Below are 11645 nucleotides of genomic sequence, written 5' to 3'. Positions count from 1 at the left end.
GCAATGAAGCATTACTTGTACCAGTAGACATCTCACTTACCTATTCCACCTTGCACATCTTGTTAAAGGCAACATACACACAAATAACTGAAAGATATGCAGTACATAATTAATTTTCTTTGGCAAAATTCAAGCAAGTTATGAAATGTTAAGGTAAAAAAACCTCTTGAATGAACTTTTAATCGTGTTGTTGCCTATCGCCCAGAACACTTTGATGCAATGTGCTCATCTTTTCATCATCCCCAAAACGATGTCGCATATTTCACATCTGCTGATAAACACTTTACGTGTTCTATCCTTGTTTACTTCTGTTGTTCAATCCTCCAACTGCCCCTCAGTTACCAATAAATTAACCAGCTCCAAATACTTTAAATTCAGTTATTGCAAAAAACAAAGAGCAGAATATCTCGTGAAAATTTTTTTTCAGGTGGTCAAAGCATTTGATTCACAAGAGTCCGCAATTTTCATTAAAGCCACTGGCAAATTTTTTTTTGGAGGGTAAATCTGACTCAACACTTCAAAGGAAAAATACTTACAATGGCATTTTCTTCTTCCAAATCAAGAATAATTTCATAAAAATCACATCCATGGCATCACAATGCATTTACTTTTCTTAAAAAAAAAATATTTCTTACATGATTTCTGAAAGGTGTTTTATTATAATTAATATAACAAAATTTGTACTTATACATACACAATTCCAAGCCAACATAGGGTTTGGTAAGCAATTTTTTTTTTTGATAAATACACTGACCTTAATTCAAGAAAATTGGTTACACTGCACAAATTTTTCTCACACCAAAATTATATTTTACTATACAAAGTTGTAAATACTGGTACCGGCAGACGTTTGAGCATGCCAGAGCAGGGGTAAGCAACACGTCAGGTCAGACTCTGCTTTCTGCTGATTTACAAACATCAGCCGCACGTTCAGCTGCGTGGAAGACTACGGAGTATAAATGATGGTCGCAGAGGTACAGGAACGTCATCCACAGCAGTGAACGCGTAATTATAGAGTCTGTGATTCAGTGTTGCGATGATGAAACTTGAACATTTTTTTCTTCTCGAGCTGCTTCAAATGGCAACAGCAAGAGCTGCCAAATGTACTGGGTGTTAGTGAACGAGCCATGCGCAGTATTTGTGAAGTCAGCAGAGAACAGACAACCAAGCTCCAAAAACAAAACCCAGGGAAAAGCATGGAATAGTGAATAAAATGTTTAAAACACACAAAAATTTTTATACTATTGAACAAAAACAGGGTGATGGAAGTATACATTTTTTAAACATTAAAATTTAAAATGCATTAATGAATCTCATTGTTTCAGTGACCCACTGCCAAATTTGTTGACGTCATCTAGCCAGTATGCACACTAATAAAATGCATCTATTTGGTGCAAGATTGTTAACAGATAAATTTGGAAAGTACTTTTTTTTTTTAGTTTCACATCCATTTTTCTGTGACCTACAGGAACTAAATTTTTAAATTGTTGTCCTATTCCTCTTTCTAAGATAACACTTATCATAACTGCAAATAATTTTAGTTTGACGATACTTATTTTTTTTTTGTTGCATTTGGCATACTGAGAACAATTTTATTCGCAAACAAAAAACCAAAGGTTGCTTTGAGCTTCATATTTTCGACAAGAGAACACTTTTAGTATTGTTTATGTTCAAAGAATATTGTACGCTAGTTATCTTATTGTTCAAAACAATAATTCTTAAATTTTATTTGAATTTATCCCGGGCACTGTACATATTTTTCCATTAAGTGCAGCAGTTCTTTCCTATGAAATTGTAAAGTGAAGCGTACTGTTACACATTTTTATGCATATGTACACTTAACAAAAAAAAATTATAAAACTGACACTGTTACAAGTTTTCACTAATAAATGTCTTGTGTGTTCCGTACTGAGCTCTATTATGCTGTAGTTATTCAAGAACAAATTCCAAATTAAATGTTTTTAGGCCCGCACGTATGCCGCTGGGCTGCACCGTTGTCGCCCGGCCACAGACAGGGCCACGATGAACTTCAGTCTAGCAAGTAGAAGGTGACTCAAATATATAAACGTCTGTCAACAGTGCAGACTTGCATAAGATACAATTTTTTTTACGTACTCGAGGACTGACTGACAGTCGAGAATTTCATATTTTGTACCAAATTTAAAAAAAAAAGTTCAAGACGTCATCAGTTGGGACGAAACCGCAGATTCCACGATAGAGTCGACACCGGTGGGTTGGCACGACTGGGAAGGGTCTTTCTCCGTCACAGCATCCTCCTGCTGGTCCATCGCGTCTTCCGACGCGTCTGCACTGGCTCCACCTTGCTCACACTCCATCTGCGAGAACACACACACACACACACACGTGTCTCAAGACCACGCCCCATCCTAGAAGCCGCTAACAGACAAGCATCACACATCTCAGCATGTTTGCTCAGTAGGCGTGGTTAAAACTAAACATCTCCCTTTGCCCCAAACTATTTAAAAAAAAATAACCCCTGTCGTATACAAAATCATGGCTTCATAATTTTTTTTTTCTCTTCCTTTCTGCTTCAAAGGTGAGACAACTGTGTTTTTATTGACATACGTCTTCCTTGAAATTCGCATCACACTTTACCCTCGCCGAAATCGGCCCGATGGTCACATAGCGTCGTTAATATGCACCTTTCGTTTGGGAGCCCGATCTTCGTACCCCCAATCGCCCCTGACGCGATCCACGCTGGATCCTGTCATCTTTGCCGAGAGAGAGCCGAGGGCCGTGCCCGTACCGTAGGTCTGTGACCTTCCTTGGCTAGGCCTCGCGATGCTGTGGGATGACTTACTTCAACTCTTCCCGCTGCAGGTTGATCACTTACCGGTAATCAGTTCAAACATTATAAACCTTAAACTATTAATATTTTTTACTTCAAGCCTGTAACATATAAAATAAAGTGTAATACAGCTTCGCCGAGAACCGCACTCGCAGTTCGATCCAACTTGGCGAATATTTTAAACAATTGAATTTTATATTCACTTCGCATCAAAAAAACTATTACTCACACAGACCTAGCTACAAAGCAAAAAGCATTTTAAAAATAAATACTTGTAAATTAAAAGCTGATAACTCATCTTCACTCAAGGACAAAGTTAACTGTTACCCATACACTTGCTCATTTATTTTTATTGTTCCCAGTAGTTAGACATGCAAATATTAGTCAAAATGACTCTTGTTTTGATGAAGTAAGTATCATTGAACAAGTGTCGAATTTGTTGAAAATTTTGCTTATCTTTATGAATAAACAGAGTTCGTACAAAATTCAAATAACACTGAAATCTCTCGTATTAAAAACCAAAATGAACTAATAAAATCTCGTCTGCACCCTCGAGCGAGAACCGGACACACCTTGTCGGCCCTGACGCGCTCCTTCCTGTTGCGCTGCCTCCTCCGGTGCATGAGCTTCTCCTCCGCCTGGATGTGGTCGCGCAGCGAGAGTCCCGGGGGCCGGCCCCCCAGGTGGCCCGCGGCGACGGGCACCCCCAGCAGGTCGGGCACCATGTACCCCTTCAGCCAGCCGACCAGCGGCGTGGTGCGCCCCATCGCGTAGCCCGCCTCCAGGTGGTAGAACAGCACCCCGTCCAGGGTGGGGCCGCCCCCCGGGAAGGGCGGGAAGCGCGACATGGCCGCCTCCACGGTCCCCGGCTCGCACGGGTGCGTCTCCAGCCGGCGGAAGCGGAGCCCCTGGTTCGCCTCTCGGTCCGCCATCTCCGGCATCTCTTTGAACTTGCATTCCAGCCAGAACAAGCGGAACTCCGCCTGGGAACACCCACACCGTGGTTGTTTTCGTCGCTGGTGAACAGTGAGTGATAAGTCAAAAAGCCCATTTTAACCACAGCGAGTAGCTTTCAAATCTTTCTTTGGATATGCCACAGTAGCCACATTCTCTCTTACGTTTCAAACCTGGAAGTTCTAGATTTCAGAATCAGAAAAATGTTGAGTCTTTCATTTGAAGTTTATTTGAAGTTTACAGTTGCCCAGGGGTGCGGGGGGGGGGGGGGGGGGGGCAAGGGTATTTTGCCCCCCCTCAAACTTTGAAGTGGGGGCAAACAAGAGCAAATAAAGTCCTGTGTAATCAATTTTTATTTTTAGATAATAAAACTGCTTAAATAGCACCATTTTCCACATTGAAATATAAATTTTCCCGGGGGAGGACCCCCGGACCCCCCTGCTTCAATACGGGGGATCCATGATTCTTTATAAAAAGTTATATTGCCCCCCTTTTGGAAATTTAGTTGTTGCGCCCCTGCAGTTGCCCTATGTATGATGAGAAGACTGCATGTCAGTTCAGAGGAGATACCGCGCTAGAAGCACCAGCGAGCGTTACACTTATCATCCCGCCTCACTGACACAAATACACCCCTAACTACGAGGGCTCCTTAATAGGTATACATTACATTAAAATAAACTCCAGAGCGTCTGTTAATTTTGTGATGGATACCGAGATTTAAACCCTGAACGACTTGGCAGCAGCAAAGAAAGCTACCGACTAAGCCGCTCAGCGGCTGCCGACGAAGTGATACTTATTATTACCTAAGCTGAACTCAAATGTTTGAAGGTTTTTTTCTCAAAATTGGCTGGCTATTGAGCTTTCTTGTTTTGAGGTTTGAACACCCTAAAGAGGTACTACCTATATACCAAGTGAATTTCCCAGGTCATGCCTTCCCCTTTGCAAGCTATTTTTTATTAAATACAAATTATAATAATATTGCAAATAACACCAATATTATTATTATGAAAAATAATTATAAAATAATATTATAGCTGTAATGGATAATGTCAACCAGCATGTAAACCATGAAACACTCATTGAAAGTCTGAACGAACTCAATTTATCTCTGGGATATAAATTGTAGACTCTAGTGGAAATGTAAGGGTTATGTCTGTGTATTAATAAAATGTAAAGTCCGTGGCCGCTTCGGTGGGAACGAGGTTGCCAGTCGAAGGTAAGCGCCTCCTTAATTCGCCGCGCGGTTGTCAAAACTTTCTCAATGCCCGGGAGGCGGCGGGGCGGGGAGCCGCTCACCTCGCAGTCCACGACGTCGTGGTGGGCCCAGCAGAGCATGTCCAGCACGTACAGGGTCTTCTCGCGGGCCACCCAGATGCCGTCCAGCACCGTGAGCTCGTGGGGGCACTCCGGGCTGCCCCCGGGGAGCACCGAGCTGAAGCTCCTCACCTCCTGCCTCCGCCGGTCCATCAGCTTCGTCCGGCCCTGGGGACAAACGCTCTCCGCTCACTACGCCAGCCTGACAAGCCCGTGGAGTTGGTTTGAACCATGAGCCTAGCTGGGAGCAGACCACACACATACACACTGTTCTAGATGAGGCAACATTTTCGAACAGATTCAGTCTTCTGTCAGCTGAATACTGTGATATAAAAAAATCAAAACGAAACACAATATTAACTAATAAAGGATCAGTAACTAGTACTACTATATAGTTAACTAATAAAGGATCAGTAACTAGTACTACTATATTGTTAATATTATGTTGTGCATGTAGCTTCAAATTTAAATCCACCTGATGAGAAATTAATTGTATACTGTATTATGTTTTCTTGTACCGTCGCAAATTTGAAATTTGAAATGCATATTTGCACATGCTCATGTGGATCTTTTGGAATTTTTTTTATATACATCCTATAATTTTTTTTTTATGTAAGTTACAACTGCACAAAGTCCTGACCTGTAAACTGAATAAACTTTTGAGTAAAAAATTTCACTACTAACAAGTTATTAAAACTTGTTTTTTATCGTACATTACGAACGACGCATTGAAACATTCGTGAAACTGCCGCACAACGTAACTGGAAAAAGTGACAAACTCACGTGCACTGCGATGACGAGCACGTGTTTGCCCTCCGGGCACAGCAGCATCTTCCACTTTGACGACATGTCGGTCGGAACATCCACCAGCCACTCCGAGTGCATCATCTTGTACTTGTCCTGCGGCCAAAACCACACAGACTGTACACGTTCGCAGAGTGAGCCGATTAACTTTCCAACCGTCCGGTCCAGTGCAGGGTGTCCACGAGGAAAAAAATATTTCGTACCAACTTAGGCGAGAAAAAAGTACTAGATTTGAAAAAAAAAAAAAGTACTAAATTATAATTTGTAATGGTTTTAACAATTTAGGAAGTTATTATGACATTGCAACGCTCAAACTTAAAATATATCACACCAAACACACACACACATTCCATAGTTTTTAAAAATAATTATTCTTAATAATAAAACATATTGGAGTTACTGTAATAATATTATATTAAAGAAAAAAGTACTAGATCTGTACTTGACCACTAAAAAACTTATAAAAGTACTAGATCTAGTACGAAGGACTTCAGCCTGGTGGGCCCAATGTCCCAGGTTCGATTCCCGACTTGTGTCTGGGATTTTTTTTGCTTGTCAAAATTTTCCTTCGTGGGTTCAGCACTTGGTACTGTGTTGTCCGTACACTTCCCTACGGTGGAAGGCAGTGGGAAACCACTACGGGTTCACCACGCTATGATAACCTCAGGAGCGGTGCGTTCCCACCACTTCACCACTAACCTGGGTTTAACATGGCTGTGAACTACAGCGTGTCCCATCTTTAGTTCGCGGTGTGAAGTGTAATGGACGTTCGCTCTTCCTTTCCAACACACAATTTCTGCCAGATGTAAAGCCAGAGAGCTCCAAAAGTTCCGACACAACTTTGTAATGTTTCAGAAATTCTGTTAACGTCACGAAACATTTTTGGAAACGAAAAAAAAACAAGCTGAAATATTATATGATGTAAAAGGAAATTTTAAATGATAAACATTGCTGCCTTCTTATTGTATTTTGTCAAAAGCATAATATAATTTTCGCTTCTAAGGAGACAGAACTAAAAGTGGTCATCTTGGTTTCAACAACTTTTTTTTAATGCAATTTAAATACTAACGATTTGGCTCTGTTAGAAAAATAGCATACTGTTTAATGGAATGTCTGAATATGATAGTGACAGGCAGCTGCAGGTGTGTCGTGTGAAATAATTGGTGTTTATTATTTAATTAGTGTTTTTTATAAAATCTGCAACTGTAATGATACTGTCGACAGAACACTATTTTATAGTATTAAAAAAAAATTTTAAATATTATAATTTAAAAAAATTTATAACTTAACATAATTTATCATCTACAAAATAATTTTTTTTTAGAGTAAATAAGCCATATGAATAATCAGTAGAATGCAACTAATCTAGGTAGAATCACTCTGACAACAGTGCACCGATTCGCTCTCTACTGCTAACAGTGAGACGCTCTGCAGGTGAAAGCAAAAGTTAAATTTTTTTTTGCTGTGGGGAAAAGTATACCGAGTGAAATTTGCCTTTTAAAATTATTCTCAATTTTGTTCACAAAAGTAAAATTTTAATACTTTTTTCAAGAACAATATGCATTTTGAATTTATTCAACAACAAACAATGCAAAATATGAATTGAAAGTCAATATGCATTATCATTCTTAGGTTATCCCAATATATGGATTTTTATTATGCTCTTAAAACTCGTGCAGACAACCCAAGGATGAGGGCAATAGAAACAATTTATTATTATTTCTTACTAAACAGCTGTCCCACTGTGACTACGTTATCTTACCTTGGCTATCGATCTGTGAGGCCTTCGAGTCTTGGAGAAGATTGCTTCCAAATCCCGGGAGGCATCGAAGCGTTCGCTCCTTCGCCTAGATAAATTAGACGACACATTGACACTTAATTGATTCTACTCACTCTACATGAAGTCTACCTCAGTAATTTGTTATTTAGAAGTATCAAACATTTTAAAAAATCTGAAAAAGGTATTTTTTTGTTACTGTTATTCTTTATAATTCTGTAAAAATGTTATAGTATTGAACTCATGGTGTGAGACAAGTTTTTTTTTTTTTTAGATGAATATAACTTCATCAAACATTATTCATAACTAATGGGTTAACCATATTTCCATTGGGGAAATTGTCAAGGAAAAGGATGCAACCAAAACTGTATTATTTTTTTTTAATAATTCTGTGTAAGAGCAAAGTGATAAATGTGTTATTTGATAACATGAGGAAAAATTATTTTCCTGTGGCATGTTCATGTAAGAAAATTATTTTGGTAATTGTTCCAAAATCACGTATCCAAGTTAATCCCTTGATCCTGATGGCATGATCCTGTATAATTGATCAAGTGGTACCTGATGCTTGCTGTTTTAATTAAGTACGTAGAAAGATCCTGAAATAACAAAAATATCACAATACAAATAAGTAATATCTGGTCTTGTGAAATTTTATTTTTGTATTCAACTCTGAATCATAATTAATTTTTATATCACAAGTTTTTTCTAAAGTTCATAACCAGTTTACGTATGTACTTAACTAATGTACCACACGATCATGTGTACAAGATCATGCCATCAGGATCAAGGGATTAACTTGGATACGTGATACAGAACTTTTACTCATGGTTTGTACTCATTTACATGACCAATACAATTAAAGGTTCATGACATATATTCAGTGAAAATTGGATAAGATATTTATTGGTTAAATTCATTGTAAATGGAATGAACTTATTGTATACAATTAGTTAAGTCGATTTGCAAACATTGGCTAGATTTCTAACTGTTTGACTGTCTATGTAATTTGAAATGTGGTGATTGTTCTGACTGGTGGATTGTTTTAAAGGAGTTATTTCAAAGCACTGGCGATTGTTTGATTTCTTTGATATGCGTTTCCATGGTAAGTTTTCAAAAGTGTTGACAAGTCTTTTAAAGTTAAAGGTCATTCCGGTTGGATTAACTAATTAAATAAAATACATTTAAAACATAATCAATACATAATACGTGTAACTGACCTAACCGAACCTTAGTTTGCATGATTTTACAGTACTTTAAATTACAAACAATTTAACAGTATTTTTAATAGAGCCAACTTGTGCTGAGCAACCATTAAAAAGTGATAAACTACTGCCAAACTACTTAAAATGTCACAATGTACGTGAACAGAGTTAGAAAAAATGTTAGGAAGTCATGATAAAACGCATTTTCGTTACTGCATATTCTTTTTTTTTTTTTTTTTTCAAATGCGCCCCTTTACTTGACCAATACCAAAGTGTGTAGTTTAGATATTAACATAAAAAAGAAAGTATCCTGTAAGATGTCAATATTTCTTTGTTTTTAATGCTTTCTAAAACAAGGAATCCCTCAACATCGCCCTCATTACTACTAAGTATTTAATAATCCGAGAAAATGTATTATTCAAACTCTGCTCAGGGCCCCCTGCGATTTACGAGAGGTAACAGCAGGTACGCGAATGAACGCTAGCCTAGAAGTAAGTAATCCCACCTTTTTTGCTCCTTTAACAATTCTTGGCGTCTTACTTCTTGAGACTCTTCTTTCGACCGGCGTTTAAATTCAGAGTACTTAGGATGTGGTTTAACGACGCTGTTATGAGAATACGTAACAGAAACGGAAGATAAATTTTCCAGTAATTCTTCCATAACGTACTACTAACCGCATCAATGCAATGTGCTAATTCTTGCCATACTCCTTTGACTGCCCAATTCAATTTACCTAGATTACAAGATAAAATAATTGGGTACAGATTTAAACAATGTTTTCCATTCTTTAAAACACTGAGCGGTTTTATTCAACAGACCTGTTGTTGTTGTGTTCGCGTTGCGTGCAACCAACACACTCTACATGACTAAAAAATAATTTTATACTAACCATTAAGAGGAGGCGGGAAATGTAAAAGACGCCATATTGATTTCAAAGGTTTAGAGTGTGTTATGTTTAATACTTAAAATGTGCCTATACTAGACAAAGATAACGAATTATATATTTTGTCGTCATCCCGCCGAAGGCCGTAAAGCCCAGCCTCCACCCGCCAGTACTGAACCCTGCTAGCAGAACGCACTCCTAGCCCACCCCCACGCGTGGAGTTGTGAAGATGGCCGGAAGGCAGTTCTCCTCCGCCCTTCGCCGCGTAAACACGCGCTTCACGAGAGCTCCGGCCACGCAGTCGTGAGCCGTACACGCAGCCGCAGATGGGACGGAGTGAGCGTGTGAGTAGTGAATGTGCAAGTAGTGAACAGTGACTCCAGTGAACCAGTGCTTAGTGAGTACCTATTGTTTTCCTGCCGACATAAGCAGGACCACCCATTCACCGCTAGTTGTGGTCCGTACACGTGCACCACCGCCGACGACCCTAGTGGGACACGCGGGGGCGAAACACCCACGACCCACAACGACGAACTAGCCTGGTGCCCTCCGGAAACACTCAAGCCACCAGTCCCCACTAGGATCCACCAGGTCTCGTGCTCAAGACTGCAGGTGACACAAACAAAGATGATTAAATCAAGAATGAAATTATAAAATTAGTAAATTATTTTCAGCAGCAAGTCACTATAAATAAGCTATGAATTTTAAGAAAAAAATTTAAAAAAGAAAGCTGTGTTCGTCTAAAATATGTTGAAATCAAAATGACATATTTCGGTTTCTATTTATCTCATTAACCTCCTTGGCCTTAATTAAACCCAGGTATCATCCTTGTCTGTGCTATCCACTGCTAACAGAGCTCGTCCTGCGACATGGCCGATCGCCATCAGGGTTGTGCGTGAAGATACAGTTTATCTTTGTTTTAAGAATCAAAATTCAAGAGTGATTGTAGGTTCTTATATATCCATCTAGATATAGACTGGCAGACTCTCATATTTACATAAATGTTATTGTTGATGCCGATTCCAATCCTGTGTAACAGAGGCAATGCCTTTGTACTCCTTGTGAGCAGTCCCATAGACCCAAGACTGGTAGAGAAGAAGGTTGGGCCGTCTCGCCTGTTTTGAGTAACGGTACCCCGGAGGGTCGCGCGTGACGTCACCGCGGCGCATCCCTCTCCGAGTCTAGGGCTGACTGCCACGCATTGCCAGTTCCAGACCGCGATTTTTACCCGCCTTACTTCGGCATGAGTTCGTAGTTAGATCGGAGTGGTTTAAAATTATATTTATTTATAGTAGTTTCCTTATCCTACTTATGTTTCGGAGTTTAATGGTATTACAACCGCACAAACGGGAGAGCTGCGAGTTTTTTGTTGCTGCGATCAGTAGTCGCACGCCGTAGTGGATTTTTTTCGTGCTTCGTCGTGGATGTGACTGTGTAATAAAAATGCCCGCTTGTGCAGTTGCGACCTGCAGAAACGTTTCAGGTCGTGGTGACAGTGCGTTATGTTTTTATAGATTTCCTGAAGATCCAGACATTTCAATAAAGTGGGTGTTAGCTTGCAAGAGAAAAGACAAGTTCAATCCGAGGAATGTTAGCATTTGTTCGGATCACTTCGTTTCCGAGGACTTTGAAAGAGACTTACAAGCGGAACTGACCGGTCAGAAGAGAAGAAAAGTCTTGAAAAAATGTTCTGTGCCACATGCAAACATACCTAATAAAACTGAATGCACTTCAGACTATAGAGGAAAACGTCTTCGTTCGCGAAGCGTGAAGAGGAAGCTTGTGGAAGAATTACACAAATCTGTAAAGGCACGAAAATCGGACGATTCGGTGCATTGTAACACTGTACATGATGAACAAAAAACTCCGAATTGTCAGTTAGTTGCAGAAGACGATGTGAAC

The 11645-nt window shown here is 39.6% G+C and overlaps 1 protein-coding gene across 1 annotated transcript; it reads right to left on the bottom strand.

Moving 5' to 3' along the window:
* Positions 1–636: 636 nt before the first annotated feature.
* LOC134539935 (snurportin-1) lies at positions 637–9703 on the bottom strand. Its single transcript, XM_063382299.1, has 6 exons — positions 9366–9703; positions 7644–7728; positions 5861–5977; positions 5060–5245; positions 3382–3792; positions 637–2336 (listed from the first exon to the last, which is right to left on the bottom strand). Exons 1-6 carry the CDS (start codon positions 9518–9520, stop codon positions 2175–2177), a joined length of 1116 nt encoding a protein of 371 aa, XP_063238369.1. The 5' UTR covers positions 9521–9703; the 3' UTR covers positions 637–2174.
* Positions 9704–11645: the final 1942 nt, after the last annotated feature.

Source organism: Bacillus rossius, chromosome 16 (genome assembly GCF_032445375.1).
Source record: "Bacillus rossius redtenbacheri isolate Brsri chromosome 16, Brsri_v3, whole genome shotgun sequence".
NCBI lineage: Eukaryota > Metazoa > Arthropoda > Insecta > Phasmatodea > Bacillidae > Bacillus > Bacillus rossius.
The sequence above is the reverse complement of the archived record's forward strand: the minus strand, read 5'-3'. Positions and strand labels throughout refer to the sequence as shown.